Below are 15,431 nucleotides of genomic sequence, written 5' to 3'. Positions count from 1 at the left end.
GGGTAGTAGTCCGGTGGCTCTGGCTGACGGGATGATGTGGGATATTAGTGGTAGTAGTCCGGTGGCTCTGGCTGACGGGATGATGTGTGATATTAGGGGTAGTAGTCCGGTGGCTCTGGCTGACGGGAGGATGTGGGATATTAGGGGTAGTAGTCCGGTGGCTCTGGCTGACGGGATGATGTGGGATATTAGTGGTAGTAGTCCGGTGGCTCTGGCTGACGGGATGATGTGTGATATTAGGGGTAGTAGTCCGGTGGCTCTGGCTGACGGGAGGATGTGGGACATTAGGGGTAGTAGTCCGGTGGCTCTGGCTGACGGAATGATGTGGGATATTAGGGGTAGTAGTCCGGTGGCTCTGGCTGACGGGATGATGTGTGATATTAGGGGTAGTAGTCTGGTGGCTCTGGCTGACGGGATGATGTAGGATATTAGGGGTAGTAGTCCGGTGGCTCTGGCTGACGGGATGATGTGTGATATTAGGGGTAGTAGTCCGGTGGCTCTGGCTGACGGGAGGATGTGGGATATTAGTGGTAGTAGTCTGGTGGCTCTGGCTGATGGGATGATGTGGGATATTAGGGGTAGTAGTCCGGTGGCTCTGGCTGACGGGATGATATGTGATATTAGGGGTAGTAGTCCGGTGGCTCTGGCTGACGGGATGATGTGTGATATTAGGGGTAGTAGTCTGGTGGCTCTGGCTGACGGGATGATGTAGGATATTAGGGGTAGTAGTCCGGTGGCTCTGGCTGACGGGATGATGTGTGATATTAGGGGTAGTAGTCCGGTGGCTCTGGCTGACGGGATGATATGTGATATTAGGGGTAGTAGTCCGGTGGCTCTGGCTGACGGGATGATGTGGGATATTAGGGGTAGTAGTCTGGTGGCTCTGGCTGATGGGATGATGTGGGATATTAGGGGTAGTAGTCCGGTGGCTCTGGCTGACGGGATGATGTGTGATATTAGGGGTAGTAGTCCGGTGGCTCTGGCTGACGGGAGGATGTGGGATATTAGGGGTAGTAGTCCGGTGGCTCTGACTGACGGGATGATGTGTGATATTAGGGGTAGCAGTCCGGTGGCTCTGGCTGACGGGATGATGTGTGATATTAGGGGTAGTAGTCCGGTGGCTCTGGCTGACGGGATGATGTGGGATATTAGTGGTAGTCCGGTGGCTCTGGCTGACGGGATGATGTGGGATATTAGGGGTAGTAGTCCGGTGGCTCTGGCTGACGGGATGATGTGTGATATTAGGGGTAGTAGTCCGGTGGCTCTGGCTGACGGGAGGATGTGGGATATTAGGGGTAGTAGTCCGGTGGCTCTGACTGACGGGATGATGTGTGATATTAGGGGTAGTAGTCCGGTGGCTCTGGCTGACGGGATGATGTGGGATATTAGGGGTAGTAGTCCGGTAGCTCTGGCTGACGGGATGATGTGGGATATTAGAGGTAGTAGTCCGGTGGCTCTGGCTGACGGGACGATGTGGGATATTAGGGGTAGTAGTCCGGTGGCTCTGGCTGACGGGATGATGTGGGATATTAGGGGTAGTAGTCCAGTGGATCTGGCTGACGGGATGATGTGTGATATTAGGGGTAGTAGTCCGGTGGCTCTGGCTGACGGGATGATGTGTGATATTAGGGGTAGTAGTCCGGTGGCTCTGGCTGACGGGATGATGTGGGATATTAGTGGTAGTAGTCCGGTGGCTCTGGCTGACGGGATGATGTGTGATATTAGGGGTAGTAGTCCGGTGGCTCTGGCTGACGGTAGGATGTGGGATATTAGGGGTAGTAGTCCGGTGGCTCTGGCTGACGGGATGATGTGGGATATTAGTGGTAGTAGTCCGGTGGCTCTGGCTGACGGGATGATGTGTGATATTAGGGGTAGTAGTCCGGTGGCTCTGGCTGACGGGAGGATGTGGGATATTAGGGGTAGTAGTCCGGTGGCTCTGGCTGACGGGATGATGTGGGATATTAGGGGTAGTAGTCCGGTGGCTCTGGCTGACGGGATGATGTGGGATATTAGGGGTAGTAGTCTGGTGGCTCTGGCTGACGGGATGATGTAGGATATTAGGGGTAGTAGTCCGGTGGCTCTGGCTGACGGGATGATGTGTGATATTAGGGGTAGTAGTCTGGTGGCTCTGGCTGACGGGAGGATGTGGGATATTAGTGGTAGTAGTCTGGTGGCTCTGGCTGATGGGATGATGTGGGATATTAGGGGTAGTAGTCCGGTGGCTCTGGCTGACGGGATGATATGTGATATTAGGGGTAGTAGTCCGGTGGCTCTGGCTGACGGGATGATGTGTGATATTAGGGGTAGTAGTCTGGTGGCTCTGGCTGACGGGATGATGTGGGATATTAGGGGTAGTAGTCCGGTGGCTCTGGCTGACGGGATGATGTGGTATATTAGGGGTAGTAGTCCGGTGGCTGTGACGGGATGATGTGGGATATTACGCGTAGTAGTCCGGTGGCTCTGGCTGACGGGATGATGTGGGATATTAGGGGTAGTAGTCCGGTGGCTGTGACGGGATGATGTGGGATATTACGGGTAGTAGTCCGGTGGCTCTGGCTGACGGGAGGATGTGGGATATTAGTGGTAGTAGTCTGGTGGCTCTGGCTGATGGGATGATGTGGGATATTAGGGGTAGTAGTCCGGTGGCTCTGGCTGACGGGATGATATGTGATATTAGGGGTAGTAGTCCGGTGGCTCTGGCTGACGGGATGATGTGTGATATTAGGGGTAGTAGTCTGGTGGCTCTGGCTGACGGGATGATGTGGGATATTAGGGGTAGTAGTCCGGTGGCTCTGGCTGACGGGATGATGTGGTATATTAGGGGTAGTAGTCCGGTGGCTGTGACGGGATGATGTGGGATATTACGCGTAGTAGTCCGGTGGCTCTGGCTGACGGGATGATGTGGGATATTAGGGGTAGTAGTCCGGTGGCTGTGACGGGATGATGTGGGATATTACGGGTAGTAGTCCGGTGGCTCTGGCTGACGGGATGATGTGGGATATTAGGGGTAATAGTCCGGTGGCTCTGGCTGACGGGATGATGTGGGATATTAGGGGTAGTAGTCTGGTGGCTCTGGCTGATGGGATGATGTGGGATATTAGTGGTAGTAGTTCGGTGGCTCTGGCTGACGGGATGATGTGGGATATTAGTGGTAGTAGTCCGGTGGCTCTGGCTGACGGGATGATGTGTGATATTAGGGGTAGTAGTCCGGTGGCTCTGGCTGACGGTAGGATGTGGGATATTAGGGGTAGTAGTCCGGTGGCTCTGGCTGACGGGATGATGTGGGATATTAGTGGTAGTAGTCCGGTGGCTCTGGCTGACGGGATGATGTGTGATATTAGGGGTAGTAGTCCGGTGGCTCTGGCTGACGGGAGGATGTGGGATATTAGGGGTAGTAGTCCGGTGGCTCTGGCTGACGGGATGATGTGGGATATTAGGGGTAGTAGTCCGGTGGCTCTGGCTGACGGGATGATGTGGGATATTAGGGGTAGTAGTCTGGTGGCTCTGGCTGACGGGATGATGTAGGATATTAGGGGTAGTAGTCCGGTGGCTCTGGCTGACGGGATGATGTGTGATATTAGGGGTAGTAGTCTGGTGGCTCTGGCTGACGGGAGGATGTGGGATATTAGTGGTAGTAGTCTGGTGGCTCTGGCTGATGGGATGATGTGGGATATTAGGGGTAGTAGTCCGGTGGCTCTGGCTGACGGGATGATATGTGATATTAGGGGTAGTAGTCCGGTGGCTCTGGCTGACGGGATGATGTGTGATATTAGGGGTAGTAGTCTGGTGGCTCTGGCTGACGGGATGATGTGGGATATTAGGGGTAGTAGTCCGGTGGCTCTGGCTGACGGGATGATGTGGTATATTAGGGGTAGTAGTCCGGTGGCTGTGACGGGATGATGTGGGATATTACGCGTAGTAGTCCGGTGGCTCTGGCTGACGGGATGATGTGGGATATTAGGGGTAGTAGTCCGGTGGCTGTGACGGGATGATGTGGGATATTACGGGTAGTAGTCCGGTGGCTCTGGCTGACGGGATGATGTGGGATATTAGGGGTAATAGTCCGGTGGCTCTGGCTGACGGGATGATGTGGGATATTAGGGGTAGTAGTCTGGTGGCTCTGGCTGATGGGATGATGTGGGATATTAGTGGTAGTAGTTCGGTGGCTCTGGCTGACGGGATGATGTGGGATATTAGTGGTAGTAGTCCGGTGGCTCTGGCTGACGGGATGATGTGGGATATTAGAGGTAGTAGTCCGGTGGCTCTGACTGACGGGACGATGTGGGATATTAGGGGTAGTAGTCCGGTGGCTCTGACTGACGGGATGATGTGTGATATTAGGGGTAGTAGTCCGGTAGCTCTGGCTGACGGGATGATGTGGGATATTAGAGGTAGTAGTCCGGTGGCTCTGACTGACGGGATGATGTGTGATATTAGGGGTAGTAGTCCGGTAGCTCTGGCTGACGGGAGGATGTGGGATATTAGTAGTAGTAGTCCAGTGGCTCTGGCTGACGGGACGATGTGGGATATTAGGGGTAGTAGTCCGGTGGCTCTGGCTGACGGGATGATGTGGGATATTAGGGGTAGTAGACCAGTGGATCTGGCTGACGGGATGATGTGTGATATTAGGGGTAGTAGTCCGGTGGCTCTGGCTGACGGGATGATGTGTGATATTAGGGGTAGTAGTCCGGTGGCTCTGGCTGACGGGATGATGTGGGATATTAGTGGTAGTAGTCCGGTGGCTCTGGCTGACGGGATGATGTGTGATATTAGGGGTAGTAGTCCGGTGGCTCTGGCTGACGGGAGGATGTGGGATATTAGGGGTAGTAGTCCGGTGGCTCTGGCTGACGGGATGATGTGGGATATTAGTGGTAGTAGTCCGGTGGCTCTGGCTGACGGGATGATGTGTGATATTAGGGGTAGTAGTCCGGTGGCTCTGGCTGACGGGAGGATGTGGGATATTAGGGGTAGTAGTCCGGTGGCTCTGGCTGACGGAATGATGTGGGATATTAGGGGTAGTAGTCCGGTGGCTCTGGCTGACGGGATGATGTGTGATATTAGGGGTAGTAGTCTGGTGGCTCTGGCTGACGGGATGATGTAGGATATTAGGGGTAGTAGTCCGGTGGCTCTGGCTGACGGGATGATGTGTGATATTAGGGGTAGTAGTCCGGTGGCTCTGGCTGACGGGAGGATGTGGGATATTAGTGGTAGTAGTCTGGTGGCTCTGGCTGATGGGATGATGTGGGATATTAGGGGTAGTAGTCCGGTGGCTCTGGCTGACGGGATGATATGTGATATTAGGGGTAGTAGTCCGGTGGCTCTGGCTGACGGGATGATGTGTGATATTAGGGGTAGTAGTCTGGTGGCTCTGGCTGACGGGATGATGTAGGATATTAGGGGTAGTAGTCCGGTGGCTCTGGCTGACGGGATGATGTGTGATATTAGGGGTAGTAGTCCGGTGGCTCTGGCTGACGGGATGATATGTGATATTAGGGGTAGTAGTCCGGTGGCTCTGGCTGACGGGATGATGTGTGATATTAGGGGTAGTAGTCTGGTGGCTCTGGCTGATGGGATGATGTGGGATATTAGGGGTAGTAGTCCGGTGGCTCTGGCTGACGGGATGATGTGTGATATTAGGGGTAGTAGTCCGGTGGCTCTGGCTGACGGGAGGATGTGGGATATTAGGGGTAGTAGTCCGGTGGCTCTGACTGACGGGATGATGTGTGATATTAGGGGTAGCAGTCCGGTAGCTCTGGCTGACGGGATGATGTGTGATATTAGGGGTAGTAGTCCGGTGGCTCTGGCTGACGGGATGATGTGGGATATTAGTGGTAGTCCGGTGGCTCTGGCTGACGGGATGATGTGGGATATTAGGGGTAGTAGTCCGGTGGCTCTGGCTGACGGGATGATGTGTGATATTAGGGGTAGTAGTCCGGTGGCTCTGGCTGACGGGAGGATGTGGGATATTAGGGGTAGTAGTCCGGTGGCTCTGACTGACGGGATGATGTGTGATATTAGGGGTAGTAGTCCGGTGGCTCTGGCTGACGGGATGATGTGGGATATTAGGGGTAGTAGTCCGGTAGCTCTGGCTGACGGGATGATGTGGGATATTAGAGGTAGTAGTCCGGTGGCTCTGGCTGACGGGACGATGTGGGATATTAGGGGTAGTAGTCCGGTGGCTCTGGCTGACGGGATGATGTGGGATATTAGGGGTAGTAGTCCAGTGGATCTGGCTGACGGGATGATGTGTGATATTAGGGGTAGTAGTCCGGTGGCTCTGGCTGACGGGATGATGTGTGATATTAGGGGTAGTAGTCCGGTGGCTCTGGCTGACGGGATGATGTGGGATATTAGTGGTAGTAGTCCGGTGGCTCTGGCTGACGGGATGATGTGTGATATTAGGGGTAGTAGTCCGGTGGCTCTGGCTGACGGTAGGATGTGGGATATTAGGGGTAGTAGTCCGGTGGCTCTGGCTGACGGGATGATGTGGGATATTAGTGGTAGTAGTCCGGTGGCTCTGGCTGACGGGATGATGTGTGATATTAGGGGTAGTAGTCCGGTGGCTCTGGCTGACGGGAGGATGTGGGATATTAGGGGTAGTAGTCCGGTGGCTCTGGCTGACGGGATGATGTGGGATATTAGGGGTAGTAGTCCGGTGGCTCTGGCTGACGGGATGATGTGGGATATTAGGGGTAGTAGTCTGGTGGCTCTGGCTGACGGGATGATGTAGGATATTAGGGGTAGTAGTCCGGTGGCTCTGGCTGACGGGATGATGTGTGATATTAGGGGTAGTAGTCTGGTGGCTCTGGCTGACGGGAGGATGTGGGATATTAGTGGTAGTAGTCTGGTGGCTCTGGCTGATGGGATGATGTGGGATATTAGGGGTAGTAGTCCGGTGGCTCTGGCTGACGGGATGATATGTGATATTAGGGGTAGTAGTCCGGTGGCTCTGGCTGACGGGATGATGTGTGATATTAGGGGTAGTAGTCTGGTGGCTCTGGCTGACGGGATGATGTGGGATATTAGGGGTAGTAGTCCGGTGGCTCTGGCTGACGGGATGATGTGGTATATTAGGGGTAGTAGTCCGGTGGCTGTGACGGGATGATGTGGGATATTACGGGTAGTAGTCCGGTGGCTCTGGCTGACGGGATGATGTGGGATATTAGGGGTAGTAGTCCGGTGGCTGTGACGGGATGATGTGGGATATTACGGGTAGTAGTCCGGTGGCTCTGGCTGACGGGATGATGTGGGATATTAGGGGTAATAGTCCGGTGGCTCTGGCTGACGGGATGATGTGGGATATTAGGGGTAGTAGTCTGGTGGCTCTGGCTGATGGGATGATGTGGGATATTAGTGGTAGTAGTTCGGTGGCTCTGGCTGACGGGATGATGTGGGATATTATAGTAAATGTGGCTATGCGGTGTGGGCGGGGCTATACCCTCAGCTTTATATATATATATATATATCATTATAATTTGTTATAACTAACTGCAGTTAGTTACTATGACCGAGCAGCGCCGGGCTCTTCATCTGGTACTAAGATGAAACAAAGAACAGAATATTCTCATTGTGTTATCTTCTATTTCTGCTTTCAGGGTCAGAGACGGTACAGACCGGCGCCTATTTAAAGTATGGGGGTGAGGGGGACGGTAACTCCAGCAATCCAGATAAAACCATGTTTTCTTCAGACATATCCCAAACAGGTCTGTCCACTGTACACATGCTGAGATGTCTGACTGCTCGTACAGTAAAGAATCCCTTCCTTGGCTTATTGTGAAGCCCTTTTAGCGCTTCAAGTAGTGCATGCTTCATGTAATAATTCTAGTCCCAGGCATAAAAGATGATGTGATGAAACTTTGTAGTTTCCATTCTACGTGGAAAACATCCACTGTATATTTTTAAGCATTTTATTATTTTAGTGACTTGGTAGCAGCTGCCTGGCACTGAGCGCTAAATTCAAGTTTGCCACAGATTGAACAATATCTACAATGCATACTGTGTTCTGCTGACCTGATTGGTTGCTGTTGAGAACTTCTACACCTTTTGTAAAAGGATTGTTCCCGATATAAAGCAGGTCTTGCGGGGTGTTACCGATATTCAGTGGATATTGTTTAGGGTTCTCAGTATAGAGCCAGTCATGCCTATGTTCCTTTTGGTGTGTTCTCAGTATACAGGAGGTTGTGTGGTGTCTCCAGTATACTGCAGGTCTTCTGACGTGTTTCAAGTATACAAGGGATCTTGTGGAGTGTTCCAAGTATACGGGACATCTTGTAGGGTATTCCTGGTATATACGGCAGGGCTTGGGGTGGGGTCCTGGTATATGACAGGTCTTGTTTGGTGTTCCTGGTATATGGCGGGTTTTGTGGGGTGTTCTCAGTATACATCAGGTCTTGTTTGGTGTTACCAGTATATGGCGGGTCTTTCGGGGTGTTCCCAGTATACAACAGGTCTGGTTGGGATGTTCTTGAAATACAATGGGTTTTTTAGCGCTTTCCCAGTATTGTGGGATGTTCCCAGTATACATCAGGTCTTGTTTGGTGTTCCCAGCATACGGCAGATCTTATGGGGTGCTCCCAGTAAAAGGCAGGTCTTTTGGGGTGTTCCCAGTATACAACGGGTCTGGGTGGGGTGTTCTTGATATTACAACGGATTTTTTAGGGTTTTCCCAGTATAAGTATTGTGGGGTGTTCTCTGTATACGGCAGGTCTTGTTGGGGGGGGATATCCGTATACATCGGGTCTTGTGAGGGGTTCCCGTTATATGGCAGGTCTTGTGGGATTTCTCGGTATGCAGCAGGTCTTGTGTGGTGTTCTTTGTATACGGCAGGTCTTATTTGCTGTTCCTAATATACGGTGGATCTTGTGGGGTGTTCTCAGTATATGGCAGGTCTTGTTGGGTGGGGATATCCGTATACATCGGGTCTTGTGAGGGGTTCCCGTTATATGGCAGGTCTTGTGGGATTTCTCGGTATGCAGCAGGTCTTGTGTGGTGTTCTTTGTATACGGCAGGTCTTATTTGCTGTTCCTAATATACGGTGGATCTTGTGGGGTGTTCTCAGTATATGGCAGGTCTTGTTGGGTGGGGATATCCGTATACATCGGGGCTTGTGAGGGGTTCCCGTTATATGGCAGGTCTTGTGGGATTTCTTGGTATGCAGCAGGTCTGGTGGGGTGTTCTCTGTATACGGCAGGTCTTATTTGCTGTTCCTAATATACGGTGGATCTTGTGGGGTGTTTTCAGTATACAGCACATCTTGTGGGGGGTTCCCGCTATGCAGTGATTAGTAATGACCAATAATGATCCCTTTAAGGACATCATGGGAACTGTCCTCTTCTAACAGCCGGTTAGCGAGGGTTCCGCCAATCTAGTCTTGATGGCTCGGTCTGCATAAGGCAAGAGGAAACCCTTATTCCGAATGATGATGTACAGAGATATAGAGCAGCGCCTAGAGGAACGATCACTTTTTATTAGAGATTATTACATTATTTCATGTTCTATTATCGTCTCTGCATTTATTTCTCATTCGTACCAAGATGTCGGGTTTTGTGCATGTTGGGAGCGGACTGTCATCTCGTGGGCTGGGTGTTTATGTTCTGTCATTTCCTGCCTGTTGATCTCGCCTCGTGTTCAGACCTGCAGAGTTTTGCTGCTTTCTTCATCAAAGTCATTATACAAAAGAGCAGAAACTGGAAAAACTCCCTTTTCGCAGGGAGCTCAGATTAAAGCAGCGGTTGCATGGCCGGACGTAGCAATGAAGTTTGTTCAAGCTGCGATGTGCTCAGCGTTGTCTTTCTTGCAAACTTGAAGAGAGGACTTTGGGTCGCCTTCCCAGGGCTGTGGGGTACTCGGTACCGGGCCGGTGTCAGCAGGATGTGTCACAGCAGCGGTGACCCGGACGGTGGCCCTGGGCGCCCAATGTAAAAAGGGGAGATTGAATGGTGGAATGTAGTTAATGGAATAGTTTGTGACGCCACCTGTGGTGCTCGGCAAGTGAGATGCTAGGCCGACGCTGCATGCAGATCCACTAGGACTGATGGTAGGGTGCAGCAAAGATGTAATAGTTCCCCACAGGTGAAGCTGTAGTCCCAGGGCAGTGTAGAGGTGGTTGGCACGGGGATGTAGCAGTGCCGGAAGGGTAGGAAGCAGACAAGACACAGCGGGGTGCAATTTCTGTACCTTTACTTGATAAATGCAGTCCAGGGTCCTGATTACAGATGGTACTGGAGCAGGCTAGCCTGGAAGCAGCTCAGGATTCTCGCTCAGCAGACGGGCTGTGCAGTCTCCTTCCTAGCGCTTATTTGAGTGAAGTACTCCCAGTACTGAGTTACACTGAAGTTCCTCCTAATTCTCTTCTACTGTCACTCCTCGTATGGCAGACAGCTGTAGCCGCTATTCCTCTCCTGGCTCACTCCGTGCTGTTGTGCCTCCGAGTCTTAGATGGGGGTAGGGCATTTACAGCCTCCTACTCCTCTGGTGTCTGTTGCAGGATCATTAGTATCCATACAACTGTGGAGACCAGGCTCCAGTTCATGCGCTCTCACTGTGAGGGAGCTCTCCTTCCTCAGCTCAACCTCCAGCTTCTCTCCACACGTCTGCACACGTGGACCTCCTCAGACTAACTGACCACTCCTTCCTCTTGGCCCTCAGAGAGCAGTGCTCCCCTCAATTCCGGTTCAGAGTCCCCCCTGCTGGCCTGGAGTGGAACTGTGTTGCATGTATAGGTTAACTGCGAGAGAGACCCTTCCTTGCTTCCAGGCATGACATCACGCTCCCTGGAGGAAGGCAATGCCATTGTGGCAGCCATACTCCTGGGGGTGCCACAACTTTAGCGTCAATTAAATATTGGCCATGTTAACCCCTTCCATGCTGTGCAACCTCGGGGCGGGTTACTTTCTGATCTCCTGTAATATCGTAGTTAAAAGATGGCGGTCCCTTTGTTCTGATCCCTTGTGTATGGGCCAAAGCATGAACAGCTACACAGAGTATATCTTTCTCTGCAGAACCATGTTTGTGGGTTAAATGGACAGGCCATTCAGTTTCTGGGGCACTGTGTAATTCTTCATTTTCCCTGTGGAGGCGCTGTAGGGAGCCTGAACACCTGCTGCTGACCATCTTATCAATGGTCATTTCTAAAAAAAAAAATCCAGAAAGCTATTCTTACAGCACTCAAGCACTTCTATTATTTTTTTTTTTAATTATTGTTTGTGTCTGCTTTTTTCCATTGTTCCTATGTAGGATGATCGCCATAAAATGGCACCATGACAGTGTAACCGCGGCCTGGAATACTGTTCTTCCTCCTTTTCTCCTGTTCTTTCATCCTCTTCCCATTTCTAACTTTTCCACTTCTCAGATAGATTTTTTTACTTCTGCTTTCCAACATTCTTATACAAAAAAGTTGAACCCAAACGCGCAACCATTTATTGTGCCCTCCATCCGCTCCTCCAGCCACTAAATGGAGCAGAGAGCTCCCAGTAATTCCAGTATCCTGTGCAGATTGCAGGCAGGGACGGACTGGACAGGAGGCTTCAGCCAACGGCTGCAAAGCAGGAAGTGACATCAGACAGGGGGCGTCATTGCGCCCAGTAACGTGAAGCCGATTTGTTATTTCACGTTGCGTCACGTTCCCATGTTGGACAGAACAGCTTGGATTTTCATAATGGAAGAATTATAGGTGCAAATTGTGCAAAATATTTAATTGAAAACAAATTACAAAAATAATTATTAGGCTCAAATACATGCATTTAGGTAAAAAAATAAAAACTGTCCTCAAAAGAGGGCAACCCCATTTATCATGTTCCATGGACAGTGTGTACGTCTGGTCCTGGTGTTCTGCTGCTGACCGCCTGTCTTCTATCTCCAGGTGCATTCGTCGTGTGCTGGACCCCGGGGATGGTCGTCCTTCTTCTCGATGGCCTGAACTGCACTACCTGCGGCCTACAGCAGGTCAAGCGTTGGTTTCTTCTCCTCGCCCTAATGAATTCTGTAATGAATCCCATTATCTACTCGTATAAGGATGAGGAGATGTGGAGGACTTTCAAGAGCATGATCTGCTGCTTCATATATAGCGGGAAACGCCGATCATCCAGGTTTCCATCCACGGTGCACAGCACAAGAAGCACCGACACCACCAGTTATTATCTAGAGGACCTCGCCAATCAACTACCACCGGAAAAAGTACCCTAGCGCTACGAGCTGACGCCGACACCCCGGCGCTACCCTGTATTTATAAATGCGTATTGTATTGTATCACAGCAATGTGATGTAAAGCCGCCCCCTGAGGACAATGAAGTGTGCACACAGCACCTGCTCAGTGAAAGTCTTACAAATGGAATGTTTGTGGGTAATCCGTTTCCTTATTTGTATGTGTATGTTATGTTTTATGTGTTTGATCTCAGGTAGAGAATGTGCACTTATGACCTCACCATATGGCGGCGTACCGTTGGGTTGGCCATGTGATTTGATAGGCTAGCCGGTGTAGGCACTGCAGAAGTCGGCAGTAGGTTACCAGCTGTGTTGTCTATCGTTTTGGTCAGGGGTGTACATATAACTGCAGACACCTTTGTTGCTGCTGCAATGTCATCTGAGAAAGGAGGCAGAGAGGTAAGAAACCCCAGGCCCTCCGTCTTGGGTGGTAGAACTCAAAGTACCAGAAAGGGTTTAGGAGGCATGATGATCTTTGCTATGTGCTCCATCTCTTCTATCCTTAATTAATGCCATAGTGATGAAGGTATGACTGGTGAGGGTCCTGGTTCTAAGACCACCTAAAACAAAGGAGAAAGTGCTTTGCTGAGCACTGCGGCCCATTGGTTGTGTTTGGCTCCACTCGGCTCATGCTTAAAAAGGCCAGGTCACTGATCTACAGCCTCATAGATTCTCACGGACCCAAAAATGGCTCCATTGGCAAACAGCAAGGAACATTTATTACCTCGGACCAGCGAGAAAAAAATGGTAAAACGTCTGACATTTTTAGAACCATATGTAAAGTATTTGGGAAGTTATGGTAAATCAGAGGTGCATGGAGGTACTATGGGGCCTAAAGCTAAAGAAACTTGGTGGCATTTTTTTGGCGGCTCTTCAGATGGGCAAAATTGACTCATTATATTGAATGACTCCGTTAGAGGTTATGCCAGAATCCCTTTTTTCAGGGGTTCAGATGATGATGGCGTCTATGTGATGTGAGCATAGCCTTACAATGACACAATTCCTGTCTATTCCTGGCTGTGTACACTATGGGGCAGAGTGTAATCATTTACACACATGAACTAAACCTTGTCACGTCCCGTGTCTGTGCGACGACAGGTCCTACTCCCCCCAACACATTTTTCAGTAAATTTTGAGTCAAGTGTCCATATGTGTCCGGTGTAATAATTACTCTGACCGTGGATTATATGTATGCATGACTGATCTGCACACTCATGGTGTAGGAGACATTAGTTGGTAAACTTCTATGTTATACAAATCTTCAATATGTCCTATCTCTATTACTTTAGGATTAACATTAATTTGTAAGCCATAGTGGATTCTCTGGAGGACCCGATTATTTCAGTTGTGTAATACTTCATTCCACCTGCAGAGGAGGTGCAGAGAAAATATACATCTGCTGCCATGTTCCCTCACAGATTCCAGCTTGGGGAAATGTAGTGGAACCACACCAATTTTTGTCAATTTTATCTGTATGATATCAGTACACGACTATTGTTCCCAGGCGATCTTGTAGATGATTGTGCCGTCGCTGCTCATCTGGTGCCATGTCTACGACCCGCCGAGTCCATACCTACAAACAGATCTAATATTTTACAGATGTGTTTTCATTTCATAATAATATGCGGATTATCGTTAGCCAGAGACGTCATAGAATTTGGCACAATGACACATAAAGGAGACGTCTCATTTATAAAACCCGTTTCCATATCCTGAGTCAGGGAACTTTGAGTTCAGGATGCTCATCCTTTATTCATCAGTTACAAGGAGCATTTCTCGCTTCGGAGGACCCATCCTGTCCTGTGTTTCACAGATAACCCATTAATTAGTTTGGAGATCGTGCTGTGCACCCGAGTACACTCAAAAAAGGGATCAGTGTCACAAAAAGGTGCCCAAGCATGGGGTCTATTGCTTGTCACTTCAATCAGAGAAGGGCCCCCAATGAACCTTTCCCCATTCCTCCAGACTAGAAGACCAAGGGTCATGGATCAGAAGCTTGGGCGAGCTGGTCGTCCTGTCTGCATCCACCCTAGAGGAACAAGCGGAACCTGATGGCCACACACAGCCCCTAGACCACTCAGGAGGGAACCCATAAAGGAACCGCACCCTGAAAAGTGCTCATGACAGACACACATACAAAAGGGTGACTCACGGTGAATAATTAAAAAAAAAAGTGGAGGTTTTACAGGAAAAAAATTGTTAAACCGTCTACCTAAAATTTAAATAGTGCCAATCCTAACCAAAAGGCACAGAATAAGGGTGTGTAAGATGAAAGTGAAGCGCTGTGCAAAAGTGGCAAAAACTTAAGTGGGGTCCCACACCCCGCGAGCTCAGGATCTGCAGGGTCACCACTCTGGGTCAACTTCTGCACCTCAGGCTCTCAATCATCCCTGCCCACAACATTGATCCTGTGGGTGAGGGTCACCTAATCGGATGACTATATCAGCCACCCGGATTACTCCCCGAAGTGTCGGCCCAGTTAACATTACTGTATCAGCCTAATCCCCAGGTAATCCATTGATAAACACCGTAGTGCTCTATGTGTTTTGTGTTGGCGCTGGAGGGAAATTTAACATTGACTGCGAGGTTACAGCCGATATCTGAAGCTCCCTGTAAACAGAAGTATAGGATAAGATCCTGTCTGCAGCCACCACTAGGGGGAGTTCCCTGTATATAGAGATACATGATAAGATCCTGCCTGCAGTCACCACTAGGGGGAGCTCCCTGTATACAGATATACATGATAAGATCCTGTCTGCAGTCACCACTAGTATGAGCACCATGTATACAGAGATACAGTCATGGCCAAAAGTATTGACACCCCTGCAATTCTGTCAGATAATATTCAGTTTCTTCCTGAAAATGATTGCAAACACAAATTCTTTGGTATTATTATCTTCATTTAATTTGTCTTAAATGAAAAAACACAAAAGAGAATGAAGCAAAAAGCAAAACATTGATCATTTCACACAAAACTCCAAAAATGGGCCGGACAAAAGTATTGGCATCCTCAGCCTAATACTTGGTTGCACAACCTTTAGCCAAAATAACTGCGACCAACCGCTTCCGGTAACCATCAATGAGTTTCTTACAATCCTCTGCTGGAATTTTAGACCATTCTTCTTTGGCAAACTGCTCCAGGTCCCTGATATTTGTAGGGTGCCTTCTCCAAACTGCCATTTTTAGATCTCTCCACAGGTGTTCTATGGGATTCAGGTCTGGACTCATTG

At 50.0% G+C, this 15,431-nt stretch overlaps 1 protein-coding gene across 7 annotated transcripts in view; it reads left to right on the top strand.

The window, feature by feature from the left end:
* Positions 1-13,347, top strand: part of LPAR3 (lysophosphatidic acid receptor 3) — a 38,228-nt gene extending 24,881 nt beyond the window's left edge. For all 7 annotated transcript variants that reach the window (XM_073544930.1, XM_073544931.1, XM_073544934.1 and 4 more), the window contains one exon: positions 11,861-13,347. In XM_073544930.1, the coding sequence (XP_073401031.1) occupies positions 11,861-12,183 (323 nt within the window). In that variant the 3' untranslated portion in view covers positions 12,184-13,347. The remainder of the gene's footprint in view (positions 1-11,860) is intronic.
* Positions 13,348-15,431: the final 2,084 nt, after the last annotated feature.

The sequence above is a fragment of the Dendrobates tinctorius genome, unplaced genomic scaffold (assembly GCF_039654945.1).
Source record: "Dendrobates tinctorius isolate UK_male_01 unplaced genomic scaffold, ASM3965494v1 ptg000138l, whole genome shotgun sequence".
In the NCBI taxonomy this organism is placed as follows: Eukaryota; Metazoa; Chordata; class Amphibia; order Anura; family Dendrobatidae; genus Dendrobates; species Dendrobates tinctorius.
The sequence above is the reverse complement of the archived record's forward strand: the minus strand, read 5'-3'. Positions and strand labels throughout refer to the sequence as shown.